The 15519-nt window shown below is 41.6% G+C and overlaps 1 protein-coding gene across 3 annotated transcripts in view; it reads right to left on the bottom strand.

Moving 5' to 3' along the window:
- ARID5B (AT-rich interaction domain 5B) overlaps window positions 1-15519 on the bottom strand; it is a 108509-nt gene that overhangs the window by 25750 nt on the left and 67240 nt on the right. For all 3 annotated transcript variants that reach the window (XM_048946424.1, XM_048946425.1, XM_048946423.1), the window contains 3 exons: window positions 11756-11868; window positions 5282-5486; window positions 2935-2987 (listed from right to left, as the gene is read on the bottom strand). In XM_048946424.1, the coding sequence (XP_048802381.1) occupies window positions 2935-2987; window positions 5282-5486; window positions 11756-11868 (371 nt within the window). The remainder of the gene's footprint in view (window positions 1-2934; window positions 2988-5281; window positions 5487-11755; window positions 11869-15519) is intronic.

Raw genomic sequence — 15519 nt, 5'->3', positions numbered from 1 at the left:
ACCAGATTCATTCCAGTATCTGAAACATAAGGAAAGACAGACAGATAGTTTAGAAAGTTATTCTCTGCACTTCAAATGCAATCTCTGGCAAGTTTCATTCACTTTTAGATCCTTAAACAACAGGTCATACATTGTTCTGAGAATCTTTTTCAGCAGAAGCTGAAAAACACTGTACATAGCCTCTGCTTGATTCTCATTTTTAAGATCTCATAATGGCATCTGTACATGTACAAGGTGGACAGGGCAGGGGTTGAAACTGAAAATGGGCCAAGTAGCACTTTCTGCCAAACATGAGGATGTAAACTGCTATAACTAGGGAAGTTTCTACACTCACTTCTAAGAAACTTGTCACCTAACCACTCTAAGTTCCAATATGTGATTTTAACCAGTCCATAATTCACTGCCAGCTCAGAAAGCAGCTGTTGCATGCTGAAGACAAATATCTCCTTGTAAGAATTCTTTTATTTACAGTACTTCCAAGAGAAAAAGCTGAATGCACAAACCAGAAATGTGAAATTTTAAGAACAAGGTAAAGATGATGAAACCATTATAAGAGACTGATCCAAGCCAGATGGCAGGGTCTGGTCCATACAGATAAATATGCTAATCAGGGTAGGCTCCTGTCACCCTAAAACTGAAGAAAGCCTTTGCTCTGCTCATAACTTCTCATCAAAAATAGTGCAAATGAATCACAATCACAACAGTTTGTGAGAGTGGTGGAATCTCGCTGTTACTGGACTACAGCACTCGCTTGAAATTTTAAATATGGGACTACGTAAACCTGCCTAAGATTCTGGAACTGAGGTCCACATTATCCCAGTCATCTGTTGCCTTCTTGAAAAATGAAACCCAAACCAAATTCAGGAGTCTCTCATTGATGCTCACCATAATGAAATATATACAGACAAATGCTGTTTGGCAAGCTCAATGAATACAAACCAGCTATAAATTTCTAAAAAAAACGAGTGTGTACAGGTCAAAGTTTTGCAACAGATAACTCTAACATTCAGGGAATACAAAGCAAAGGCACATCCATACTGAGGGTGAGATGTTAACAGAAAAGGACAACATCAAACAGCCTCCATGTGCAACCTGAATCATATCAGCATGGTCCTCCGAGCTTCAGCTCTTTCACAGAAAGAGTACAGAAGCCAATCACAGCTGTAGAAACAGCCCACACTTCAGCAGAGATGCTCCCAAACCAAGGCTGGACTCCCAGGTATGTCAGACAGCTTGAGCTTTTACTGCTGTTTTCATCAAAGGTGGCAAATTCCCCTAACCAACTGGGAACATCTACCACCAAGGAAAGGACAGGAGAGAATCCCTTTGAGAGAAGGATGGACTGATGCTACCCTGTATGAGTCTCATGTGCGTGAACTTTCCCCTCTGATCCTCTCACGTTTCTTCTCCGCTGTTGTCGGTAAACCTGGCTCTCTGACATCTTGTTCAGAAACTCATCCTCCTGTTCCTGCTCCCTCAGGCACTGAGGTTCACCTTCTTCACCATCTCTAGATCCTCCTGCCCTCTCTCATTCTGGCACTAGAACTCAGCATTCTCCAGCAGGACCCCACTTTGGCAGCCCTTCTGTCCTCAGTCTCACCAAGGAGATCTGAAATGCTGCTGCCTTCCTGACTGCTCCAAACACCTCATTCCCCTTCCAGCCTTCTCTCGGGTTCTGGATCAAGATCAAGATTTTAGCCCTTGCTTTCATTGTGCTTTACAACTCACAGCAATTATTGTTGGCTCATAATTTCTGTAACGATGTATCTATGGTAGCTATTCATGCATATATACTCCTTAGCACACCTACGCACACTCCTCTACATAAGTATGGTATGTGCCTGGTTAATGAAAGATATAGAAATAACATAAGCCAAATCAAGCACGTGTTTTTGTTGAGAATGTCAGATTCCGTGTTTCACAAAATCCTAGCTACACCCATGCTAATAAACTCGGGTTGTTAATTTACAGGACAATATGCTTTATTGTAGGGAAGGAAAACAGTGAGTTCTGTATTCTGCTTCGAGTGACTTTCAGTCTCCTGATAGTGCATTTCTTCTTGTCAGTTCTCTACAGCACAGATATGTCCCAGATTACTTCGTAAACAAAGCAAAAATAATTTCTTTCATCCAACTGCGGCAGGAACTGAACAACTTAATCTGATCATTGTGTGCAAAGAAAATATTTCCAATGACGACATCTTCCTATGTCAATTGGTTTTTATTACAGATGTCATCTCTATGTGCCATATTAATGCAGCTCTTTCTTCTCTTTTCAAGATTTTAATCTAAGTTTGTTGCTCTAATATTTTATTGGTTTAAAATACATGCTGTAAAATCCATGGCCTTCAAATTTTCCTGTAAGCTAAAAATAAACTGCTCTTGTCAGATATGGTTAGCTGATAAAAAGTGTCAGAGACTTTTCTGAATTACTTTGATAACTTCCTGTTTATGTGGTACTGACCCTCGTCTAATAAAGTTCTTTTACAATTGGAATAAGAGAAGATACTGCAGCATACTATTCCTTAATGGACAATGCTGATTACTTTTGAAAGCCTTTAATACATTTCCCATATTAGACATGAACAGATGTCAGGGATGTTGCCAAGTGAAATTTCTTTTATGCAATCTTGGCTTGTTGTACAATAATAGCCCTTTCTCAACATGGGAAAAAATTACAGACCCAACTAATTTCCTTGACAGGGAAGAGTTACATATGTTTTCCACTTGTAGCTTTTACGACAAGTTTACAATTTTGCCAAACCTGGAACTAATTGGGACTGTTTCCAAAAACGGTCCAATAAACCCACACTGTGTACAGCTAGCTTAAAATGCAGCAAATGATTGTTTGCTTTTACATCTTTTTTTTTTTTTTTTTCTAGCAGGGAAAAGTCAGATTGCACAATTATTTCATTTAAGTTACTTAAACACTTACTGTTTCATATCCTCCCAGTTTTTGAGCAGCTTGAAACATAGTCCAAAGGTTAACTGTTAGAGGGACAATAAGTATTTAGATAAGCATTGCATTAACCAACATATTTCAAAGAAATGTAAATTAAACAGTTCTTTAAAAAGTAGAAAAAAAAAAAAAAAAAGCTCACAGCCCCTGAAAAATCTCCTGTGAAACATTTTCCAAAGAGGTATTTACATAATCTGAAAAGTAAATATTAGCCCGTACTATATATATATATTTAATTACATATAAGAGAACATACTTAGATTCCTTAACAGGACTGGAAAAATACACTGAGACAAAGGTAATGGGCTCATTTGACTTCACTGATAAGAAGCACAGTACAATGAGACTGTAGCATGTTTCCAAAACTTTGATAATAAAAATTACTCACTGGGGAGAATGTTGCTTTTAATTATTTGTTTAATACTGATTTTATTAGCAAGCAAGCATGAGCCACATACTAGCTCACAGAGAAAGCCTATCGATTAAACAACAATATCCAATATTTACTGCAGCTCAGATAATGGCCTCCATAATCAATAAGCAATAAGCTGCATTCTAATGGATCCTGTGTAAATGAACCCGGGGGGAGCACAAATGAAAATTACCATAGTAATTATGTGGTCATGCCTTGCCCATGGCTGTGGGGTGAAAGGAACAGAGGTAGCTCCTTCAAAAGGCGTGCTGGGAGCTGCTTGTTGCTTCCTGCATAATTTCTTCCCTCTCACTTCTCATGCTGGCCTTATTTTATTTTATTCTTTTTGTTTTATGCTAATTGACAGCAGAAAAACTGATGTCACAGCTTTATGTAAAGTCAGTGCACTGTTCCTCCAGGAAGCAGAGGTTCCCAAAAGACATGCTGTTTTCACTTCAGGCCAGACTCAGCAGTAATGCTTCAGAACACAGAGGACAGGATCTCCTCTTCCACGGGGGGATGCTCTGATGCAGTGTATACACTGCTCATTCCCACTAACCTATTTATATTGGCAATGTTTGCACAAGTCTTGCTGGACAAATACAGAGCCCTGTCCTGCAAACATTTCTGCTCTTCTCAGTGTACTTAGTCTTGGCATTTAAGTATTTACTGGATCAGGCCCCTAATTTATAATGAATGACAGGCAACTTTCAGTGTATTTCAGCTATATGTTAGGAGAGGGCCGTACCTAGTATGGGGAATTTTAGAAATAATGCCTAAGCTTGTCTTTCAAGCCCACCATGCCCCCATGTGCAAGGGAGCACAGAATAAAATGGGGAGGGGGGAGAAAAATCCTCTCTTCAACACAAAATGTTCTGAAAGCCTCATTGAACCTTGTATTGCTTCAAAGCTATCAAGAGCTTTGCTTAGGCCTTGATTTAATCTGAATCAATGCATAATGCAACGAAGCTGTTCATAGTACATTAATTTTACTTCCATTTCAAGCAGCCAGTTTTCAGACAAACATTGTAATCATTCAGAGTTATATAAGTTTATAATGGCTGCTGGAGGCCTGTTGCAATCAGTGCCAATTGCTATTAGGTATGTAAATTGTTATGTAAAACACACAAGTTTGACATTCTTCATCAAAATAACACATGGTTTTAATCTGCGAGATAAATTAGAGTAAATAATATTTCAATCCATAGAGTTCTCCCTTTAAGGAAAAAAAGTATCAATCAGCCTATAGATAAGGAAAAAAATACCCCCTTCTACAGCTTTTGTTGGAAACTCTACATTGCACTGCAATATTTATGTAGAATTTAGTTACAACTGTATCTTCTCCACCTACAATTGCTTTACAGATTATGGCACTACAAACTGTACATGCCAAAGCAATTTTAAACACTGCATTCTGTATTAAACAGATACAGTCTGGTTTTATATTCTCCAAAGTCAGTAATTTATTAACTATAAACACATTTCTGGGCTGAAAAATCTGATCCCTTTTGTGCCTTTCTTGACCACCTTTAAATGTCCTCCTTTAATATTTGTCCTTTCATAAAGAACATCTGGGCACAATAAACATACGTCATGTTATTAACTCAGAAGAAAGGCATTACAGACGCTGCAGATTTACAAAACAGAAAACTAGAGAGTTTTCAACATGCCTATTTCTAGTCATAATCAGCGGATTTAAACCTATAAATATCCAGCAGCAACTACCCCAAGAAGGAAGAGATGCAAATCTAGGCATATGACAGTAAAATGCCTGGACTGGAAAATGTGTAGATATAAACACAGTCCCCCCGTCCATAAGGATTTAAAACAGGCTCTGTGTGCAAATACTTTCTCCAGAGAAGCCAAACCGTTCTAAAATGTCAACAAGAAAGTGAGAAAAAGGATACTTACTCTGCTTAAAACCTAAATAGGGTATTCGTTCAATTGGTGTTTTCCTTTCTTTCATATATTTATAAAGTGCCACAAGGAAAGCCTGCTCATCAGCTCTGCATTCTTCACCTACGGCAATCTTTGATTTATCCTCACTTGAGCCTTTTTTACAGTTGCTGTTGTTACTCTTGGGTTTGGGCAAAGCTGCCTTAGCCTCACATTTTACCTGGGAAAAAAAGAAGATGTCATATCAGATCTGGGTAACCTTTAATTTTCACTTAAAGAACAAATACCCACTCCCAGCAGAATGGATTGCTGAAAAAAAGGAGGCCAAACCATGCAACTGTGTTTGAGGGGAAACAAAGGAAGCTATTTTTAGAGCTAAATGTCTTGTTCTGAATCTTAGTCACAACATTTTTAAATAGCCACATCTTTAAATCATTATAACCCATTGGTAATGCTCTCCAGATCTGCATTTTTATGACTATACATTGCTATGTCACAGACAGCTCCCATCTCTCACATACACTTGCCATTAGCAAGTCTAATAATAACCTTTGTTCCAGGACTGACACTGAGCATTGTCAACTCCCGCAGACAACCCTTGGAGTTGAGGGTGCTCAGCTCCTTCCAGGAACGCTCAGCAGCCAGCTCGGAAAAGACTCATTTTTCTCTCCTCTGGCCCACCAAAATAGACGCAGGTCTTGGCAGGCCTTACCCAGGCAGAACCCTCAGCACACATGAGCGGAGGTTCTGCTGTAGCACAGACTAAGTCAAAAGGGCTTGAGCATCTGCTTGAAGTTAAGCACAGCCCCAGGTACTGAGGTACTGAAGGAAGAGACTGGTTACAGCAGCCTGTCCCACTGGGCTCCCACAGCCCCAGTGCACGTGAGTCCCACAGCCCCCACTGGCCTTCCCAGCAGACTTGTCAGTCAGGAAGACAACATATTGCAACCACTTTAACCTCTCATCAGTATTCAAACCCAGGAACCGGCTTCATCTTGCAGTTCATCTTGGAGATAATCCTCACATGGAATCAATCAAATTACAATTTGAGCACTCACATAATTTAAGTGAAGCAAAACCAAAAGAGCAGAACCTTGCGAAAAAAAGGGGGTTTTCAAAACCCTCCAAGGTGAGACCAACGCATGTCCAGTGAGAAGCTGCCCACTGAAAGGTAAGGGAAGTGCTAACAGGCTGTCTTTTGGGTTTGCAATGTCCTATCACTGCTTGCAAGCACTGTGAAGAGCCTTCTGCAGCTCCACACCTGAACCAAGAGATGTCCTTTGTGCTCCAGAGTGAGTACCAAGAGCCAGCACTGGGTATCTTGAGAGGAGAGCAGAGGGAGCAGCACATCTTGAAGAGCTAGAGGGGAATTATCGTCAAGCAAAATACTGATCCTCCTTCTTCTGCTTCCAACCAGGTGCTTTGTGGGCACTTCTTGACATTCTGGAGGTAAGTGCTATGGCCAAACAACAAACATACCACTGGAACAACCATTGCTTATTTTATCTCAATATAGATACCTTGTATTCAGGCACAAGGAAAGCAAGATCTTTTCTTCTGCATTGCTCCAAGACACTAAGTCTGCAAAAAGCACTGGTTAGGGTCAGCTATCTATGCAGTTTTCTACAGACACTGGGCAAGGCAATGCTAGAGGGGAGAAGTGGTGGTACTTATCTGAGATACTCGATGCCACTGAAAGCTCTTCCTGTAGGACACTGCAGGGTACACGCTTGCTCTGCCCAGGAAACACACCAGGTACAGGAAAGTGGACTTCCTGCAGAGTTTTTCCTCATCCCTTACTCCTGAAGTTTGTTTCCTGTATTGCTCAATAGTCTCTGGTTGCACGTTACAAAGCGATACTGTCTTCTCATGGCACAAGACACCATGGTTTGCCTTTCAGTAATAGATACGCTCACTGATTGAACTTCGGTAAAGATCCTGGGTTTCATCCAAAACTCAATGAAGTTAAGGGGAATTTTTTCCTACTAACTGAACTTTGGATTTCATCACTTCACTTTTCAGTTCAGAGCTGTAATCCCTTGACTTTTTTATTTTGCCTCCTTGCAAAACTGTTTAATAGCTTCCCATATAAAGTTTAGATTATGTTGTCAGAACGTTCAGTGCTATATCAAAGACCAGGTTAACACTTCCAGTGCAAACCCATAATTTCATTAAATATAGGATTTTTAATTTGAACTGCAAGTACGTGCAAGCTAACACGTGGAGTAAATTCAATGGACCTGAGAACAGCTTCTCAAGCTCTGAAGCTCTCTTGCTTGGTAAAGTCAGTTAGCCAGTCAGTCAGTTTGTCTGCCAGTCAATCACAATCTTTGTATTGTGTTTTAATTTTTGAAACCAAGCAATTCAACTGCGCTTGCAAAGACAGGCTGGGCATAAATGCTGAATCAAATGAAAGCTCACTTCTCTGAAAGCAAACTAATGGTAAGGGACGTTACTCCCAAAGAGACAAAAGGAAACAAAGAAAGTATCATATAAAAAAAGCCACTGGGAGTGAGAAACTCCATGCTACACATGATGTCCTTTCCAGCACACAGAGAAGAGAGGTCAAAGCGCCTGTGGACCTCAAAGGTGCCAAAATGCAAGGAAAGGCCTCCAAGCAGCGCCAGGTTCAGAGGAGCTCTGATGAAAATGAAACATTTCACCTGCGCATGTTGGAGGCGAAGACTCATTTCTGGCACTTCCCCCAGGTGACAGGAGACATGAATGAATGCTGTGACCTCTGATTAATCAGAAACAAAAGGGCCAAGCATCATTCTGGATAGCACTGGTGTAAATGCACTGCAGTCAGAACTCTGCTAGATTTCCACCACGGATCAGAAATCAATTCCCTCTTTCGAAATGCAATTCTGAATCTCCCTAAAAGGCAAAGCTCTGGTACAAAATGCAGCATTTTGCTTGGCCTCGCTCTCTTGCCTGGTCCAGTCAGAAAGCAGAATGAACTTGTTGTAAAGAGGGGGTTCCATTTCCAGAGGAGGTAAAGCTCTTTCGCTGCAGCTTCGTTGTGCACAGCACACTCAGAACGAAGACAAGGACTAAGGTCCTGTAAGGCAGCCCAGAGCTGCAGCATGGAGGCCGGGGCGTGCTGCGGTGGGCTCTGGAAACATCTGGCCACATCTGCCTGCGTGCTCAGGCAGAGGTGTATGCGCCAGAATCAGGCAGCCAGTGAGCATCATGGGTGCAGCAGGGGTTTGTTTTCTCCTGCCAGAGGTCACACACACAGCAGACCACTACAGAGCTGTATTTTAGAGCTTCAATCAGATAAAGTCTGAGGCTCTCAGAATAAATCTTCACGTCTGAGAGCATGCCAGGCCACCTGTGGCCGCAGGAAAAGCAAATCCTGGCAACTTTTAAACTAATTTTCCAGATCTTGCCATATAAATGAAGTGAGAGATTTACTTTAGCATTTGCACTAGGAGATGTAATGAGTAGATTCATTTGGGGACAATTTCCATGTGTAACAAGTTAATCCTTTCAGATATTCAGAACAGTTGTATCAGCCAGTTCTAAAAGGCCTTCCAGTGCACTTTTACACACTTTGGGAATGCTTGTTGGGAGCACCAAGTAAGAAATGTTTGCAGGTACAGTGAGGGTCACACTGGGGCCTGTGGGTCACACAAGCTGGTCCAGCAGTGCCGACACGGGCACTATGACAGCCTCCAGTTGCCCTCCAGCAGAGCCAGGCCTGCCTCACCAAATGTGCCAGCAGGAGGGAGCTCCCCAGGATCCTCCCCAATAGGCAACAGGAGGATGCAGTACCCAGACACCAGACTATAAGCAAGAGGTGGCACATGACTGTGCCACTTTCCAGCAGCAGTTGGAGGCCCCAGACTGCAGGTCTGTTCCCCTGTGGCTCTACTTCCACCAAGCCACCTATATTCAGTGCTTCTACCCAGCCAAATGCTCTTCTGTGCCAAGTTAACAGCAAAACCCTACAAAACAATCTGTCTGCTCATGGCTCAAGGTAAACGTGCCTGATGAAATCTAAATTGTACGAATGTATATAAAGATTTTTAGTCAGTGGCAGCTGAGAACACAGAATGCAGCAATTCAATACAAACGTGTGGTCTGTGTTGGTCTCGACACCATCTCTGCTCCTTCCCTGCCCAAACCCTATAGTCCCTGTGTCTCCGTCAGAGCCATCTGACCACTGTGCTGAAGTCAGGCTGCAGTCAGATGCTGGGTGCCATCAACTGAGGATGAAAGCTGCACAACTTCTGTTTGAAGGGGATTTTAGCTGGAACAAGGCCAGGACCATCACCAAAACTTTTTGGCACCTAGCACAAGTGGCTTTGTCCCACTTTAGCTGTTTTCAACTCTGCTTTTTATGGACCTGCTGTCAGCATTCATCAGATTTGGAGCAAGGTTAGAGAAGAAAATCGGATGGTTAAGCTAGCACGGAGCCTAAGCTGATGACCTCTCAGCTCAGTGTTCTCACAAGGACAGGGCAGCAGGTGGGCCTCCATCCCCTGCCCATACACTTCCACTGTCCCCAGGAACCCACTGGCAAGGTTTCTAAAAGTGCAGTGCATCTGCTTTGGAGGGTTTTTGATTCACTGCCCCCCTCTTACTGAAGCATTTCCACAACCCTGAAACACAGACTGATGTGAAGAGCCAGAGTGAAGTCAGTGTGACTACATGCGAGGACATTATATCATGAGCACGTCTATTATTTATAATGAAATTAAGCTGGCCAAGATAATTAATGCTATTAATATCTGCACAATGATGAGCGCAGTATGACTAGATAAATAGACAGAATTACTTCTTATCTGAAATATCCTCTCATTTGACTAGTAGGGTGAACCCAAATATAAACAGAGAGGGTAAATAATTTGGTATGAAGTGTTGCTGTTGTTTTTAATTATCTAGTACCTATGCATCAGGTGCCAAAGAGCAGGGTGCTTTGACAACACAGCACATGCTGCATTTTGCTAGCAATATTTTAACATGAGAAACGGCTGGGGTGGGGGAATTAAGGCAAATTGAGACATTTTCACGCTGTAGATTTTGCACATTCTTCTGCAGAGCAAAAACATTCAGGCAAACTCTATAGAATCTGGCAGGACCCTGCAACTCAGCACACCAGGCTTCATCGCCTTTTACCACGCCTGTCCAACACGATAGTACAGCCTCCAACTGAGCACAATAGGGCACAAAGAGAAGAGAAACAGTAACTTAAGGGCAGAGCTTCATCATGAACTTCAGCCTCTTTTATCATCATCAACAGAAGGCACAATTTTAACCGAACTCCTAGGGAGGAGGAGGAGGTGGAATTTAATTTGCCTTCCTATGAGAAACCCAGAACAGAACACTTCCACTTGACCTCTTTAACCTCCTAATCTCCCAGGACATTCACTGCCTATAACAATACTAAAGTAAATGGATCTATAGATTCACTGTATTTCCTAAAGAGATGGTCACAACAATGGGAGCATTTTCCAGATACACATCCATCTAATTTAGTGAAACAATGGGCTCACAAGGAGTTGGGTGAAACATACAGGCTATGCAAATACAGTTAGCAGGGGCTCGAAAGTATCAACAGTGACAAAGTTCTGACAGAGATAAAAATCAAGAAGTATTGCTCTAAGTAATTTTCCATCTTTGCATCTTACAGTTTCAAATTAAATCATCTTCAAAGGAGCCATTTGTGCTGCTTTTATTTTAAGAGAAAATCAAATTCCTCTTTAAAACCACACATACAACAGAGAAAATAGGACGTAAATTACACTACAAAAACTCCATTTTTAAGTAATTTTAAGTAAAAAGACGCGAACCCACAAATAAATAAGAGATATGCCCATAAACACAAAGCAAGGATCCAATTTTTACTTTCAGCATGGGCTAAGCACTGCAGCAAATAAAGAAGACTCTTTAAAGCAGAACCTGGAATGAATATGCAGCTCAATGTGAAGTATTAAAGAATCTATCCTTTTTTTTTTTTTTTTTTTTTAGCATTTGTACTGAATCTCTTCTTCATCCCTCAACCCTCCCCCCTTTTTTAAAGTCAAGATCTTAACATCAGAGTAATCTCATTTGTACGTGCTTCTTAGAAACCATTATTTAAGCAGCTCTTGTTTCATACTCTGTTTATCTTCAAATTTATATTTAGAAGTGCATTGTAACAGGGTGAGCTGCTCCCTGGTTTATTTTTAATTTGAAGATACTGTCACAAACTATGTTTGTGTGTCACAGAATGTGAAAACTAACAGCGGGTGCCAAGAAGGCTTAAACACTACCAGTTACCAACAAGCTGATAGCATTAGGTTGTTAGGCGATTATAGGTACTGGTAACTTCCAACACAGACGAGATTTAAAGTAAAGAATAAAACCGTTCAAAAAAATTACATTGATCTCCCCAAGAAAATAAATTACATTCTAATTTGGAAACAACATGCTGGGAAACAAAGGCAGGGCCGTACCTAAAAAAGGAGAATGTACTGAAAGGAATATTATCAAGTGATTTACCTTGGCAACAGCTTTGCTTTCAGAATTATTGTTGGAATCCTTAATGCCATTTAATGAATCTCTTCTCTGTGGGCAAGGCTTCTTTTTGCGTGGTCTGCCTTTAAGATTTGGTGCTGAAAATTAATGGAGAACAATTTGAGTACACTGTCTTATACTGGATTCTTAACAGCTGAAAGCATCATAAATAATTCCACCACAATCAGTCACAGAAATGTACACATCTGTCTACAGTAAATGCTTATTATGAGATTCCCGTCCTCCACGGGTTACATCTTGACACACTATACATTTCTATATCATATTCCCCAAGGCTAATCTATTCTACTTTCACATAACTAATTAATACAAAGTCAAACACTGGTCTCTGAAGGACTCGGAGAGAAAGCACAAATATTTCTCCATGGTACAAAAAAGAACAAAGTAGAATATTAATAGGTAACTTTGCATTAATGAGCTGCTGCATTTATTATTGTTAATCTTCAAGTAAGAGCACTAACTACTACTTCCAACTTTGGGAAACATCTGTTTTTAGAAATGTTCTGAAATATTAAAATTCCTTACAGCTCCAAGAAATGTTTATATACTCTGTCATTCTTGTCAAAGTTCTTCTAAAAAAGTTTTTAAAAAAATAAAATTACCCCTGAGTCCTGAAACGGATCAAAAAACATAACTAGCTCTAGAAGTTGACAAGTACTGAAATAAGTGATTGATTGTTTCATAAGGGTTACATACCACACGTATAAATTAACATGAATCACTTTCAGTTTTGTCCAATTCTTAAGATAAAACGGCTCTGAAATAACACAGTGACTAAATCCTGGCCACGCTGTGGGAAATGGATCTTTGTAAAAAATACCAGGCTCATCTTTCAATAATGATATTATGATATAAATTATGATCACATATAGAAATAGGAGATGAAGCAGATGTTTGCTCATTATTACGTGTCCTGCCTGCTTTCAGATTTAAAAATCAGCCTCCAACTACTCTGGCAACATTGAAAATGATAAACAATCATTAACTAATGACTGTACTGAAGAAGATAATTTCCCTTAAACCTTTAATTTCTAGGTAACCATTGTTTTCATTACTTAAAGGGATGATTAGAACAATGTCAGAAATCTAAACACCACAAACCTCTTGAGTGCCTTCTAATTGTTTCTAATCTTACATTTGTCACACAGTAAGTCAGTGGTTTCAGGACATTTTACATTTTAATTAGTTTGCAAACACAATAAAGGGTGCTAATTTGATTTTATAGTTCGAGTAACAGCGCCCTATTTGGTCTGCTCAGAGAAAAACAGAAGCCCTGGGTTTACCACCAGAAGTCCGACAGACACATCCTGTTCCTTCCCCAGCACCAGCACACAGCGAGCGCAGGTATGCGGACGTGTGCAAGTCCCCATTTGTGTACGTATAAAAACGCCTTTATCGTCCTTCAGAAATATCTCCATCTATCTGCAGCCAAGCACATTCTGCTTACTGAAAAGCACTGCAGAAAGCAATTTGGAAAATGTCATCTGAGGCTAGCAAGCAGAATCAAACAAAGAGATAAAGCAGTGATTACCCATTGCAGCTGACAAACATCTGCCCCATTTCTATCTGTCCCCACAAGCGCTGCCATGCCGGGCTGCACCCTGCCCCAGCTGTGCGAACGCTCCGCCCTGTGCCAGAGTCAGGGCTTGGGAGCTCAGGGTGCAGGCTGCCACATGCTGCCCGCGCCCAGGCCATGCCAGCTGTACCAGTGCTTGTGCCATGCTGGGCAGGGTGCTCAGAAGACAGCCGTGCTTCCTCCACGTGCTACATGCTGGCTCACACACCAGCAGAGCCCAGCCTTCAGCTGGATGGGCCCCGACACAGCCCAGCCTCAGCACAGAGGTGCTACAGCACGGGCCAAATGTGCGTGGACATTCCTTTTTCTTTCTTCCTTCCTTCTCTTTTTTTGTTTTTTAACTAAAGAAACCAGTTCAAGGCTCAGTGTTTTCCAAACACACTTGTTATGCCAAGCTGCGGCACTGTGCTATACCACTCCTCACGCTTTGCTAAAAGCTCTAAAAGCAGAAAGGCATTTGTTACCAGACTCCAGGTACACCAAGCATGGACACAAACACTGTTGGCGTTGGGGCCTCCTGTGGCCCCTGAGCACCACACTGCTGGGCTCTGTCACCGCCCTCACTTCACCAGGCCACATCACGGGCACCAGAACCAGAAAGTGCCACGGGAACCAGCAGCAAAAGAGAAAGCCCTTGCCACTGCCCCATCAAAGAAAACATTTGCAATAGCTCCAGTCACACTTGAAACAAATCCATTAACATTTGCTCCCTAAATCATTCTAAATAGATGCATTATTCGAAGATTATTTATATTGCAGTCAGATGCATTTTGTTCTCTTGAGCAAGGAAATATGACAAGGATTGAACGAATAATTCACAAGGCACACACTTGTTTTAATTTTTTTTTCATTTTTGTTTCATTTATGACATATTCATGAGCACGCTGCAGATTTCCTGAATTTGTTATTCATAATGATCTTAAAGCAACTTTATGAACACGCTGTGGCTTAGTCCCAGTCAGCATTCCTGATAGCACTGCATGCTCAACACGGAGCGGACAGCAAAATGAACATGCACTGGCTTCTCCTCCTTTCTTGCTGGAGAGGGACTTCTGGCAGAAATACCTGAGAACATCTGTAACAAGTCAACTTCTTTACATGTTTGTGCATATGGCTTTCAAATTCACTTTCTGAAAGCACTTGCGCCAGTGAGAACTGATAACTTGTACGTTCCCAGAAGGTGAGAACTAAAGCAATGGGAACTAATGTAAAAAAATGAATAAACAAGTACAGAAAAATGTTTGCTTTTCTCTGCCACCCCTTCAGTGGAAAAGCCTGGAACAGGCCTACAAGGGAGACAATACGCTCCCAGTTCCAACACTATACTTTTCTTCCTGCACATTTGACATGTTCCCTTTTGCCAATTTGTGATTTTTTTCCTTTCTTTCTTTGTGCTTCCTGATGCATCTCGCAGATAAGAAAACTCCAGAGATGAGCTGAGCTCATCCAGCACTTGCCAGCCATCCCAAAGGGCAGGCTCACATGGAAAATGGCAGCAAGCATGAAGTTATCTTCCTTGCAAAATCTGTAGCCATGAGAGCAATCCAGAACACAGAAGGGAAAGCCACTTCATCGCAAGTCCTGGCACTCCCCAGGCGTGACCAGGCAAAACACACCCAGTCACACATCACCAGAGTAGAAGAGAATGCCCATAGTGCTGCAGAGCTCCCAGAAGGGCCCAGTGACCACTTAGCAATCCTCCAATGCCTGCTCTGTGTCAGTGGGTTGCTTTCCTTCCCTGAGCATCAGACCAGGCTGCTGGCACTCCACAAGCCTGCTGCTCGGAGCCCACCGCATTGCTGTCCCAACAACACAAATTCAAGGTGAACAAAGAGCTAATTCAACCACAAAGAACCAAATGTGTGGTCATTAACCAGCATGCATGTGCACTGGGCTTTGTTTTTCAGCTATTATTTGGTAAAAGACTTGTGCACCCAATTAAGTGAGCGTGCGTGAAATGGGTACGCCATGAATATCATCAGCTACATGAGCCATGATGACAAGCGTATCTCAACCACTCTTCCTGTTCTACAATACATCTTACTGCCACCTCAGGGAAAAGAAAATTATTTATAAGAACCTGCCCAAAGACAGGAATGCTGTTTCTTTGTCTGTGTCTGAATGGGTCCTGGGTGCTGTCTGGGAACAGGTA

The sequence above is a fragment of the Lagopus muta genome, chromosome 5, assembly GCF_023343835.1.
Source record: "Lagopus muta isolate bLagMut1 chromosome 5, bLagMut1 primary, whole genome shotgun sequence".
Taxonomy (NCBI): Eukaryota; Metazoa; Chordata; class Aves; order Galliformes; family Phasianidae; genus Lagopus; species Lagopus muta.
Note: the sequence above shows the minus strand (reverse complement) of the source record. Positions and strands in the feature narration are given on the sequence as shown.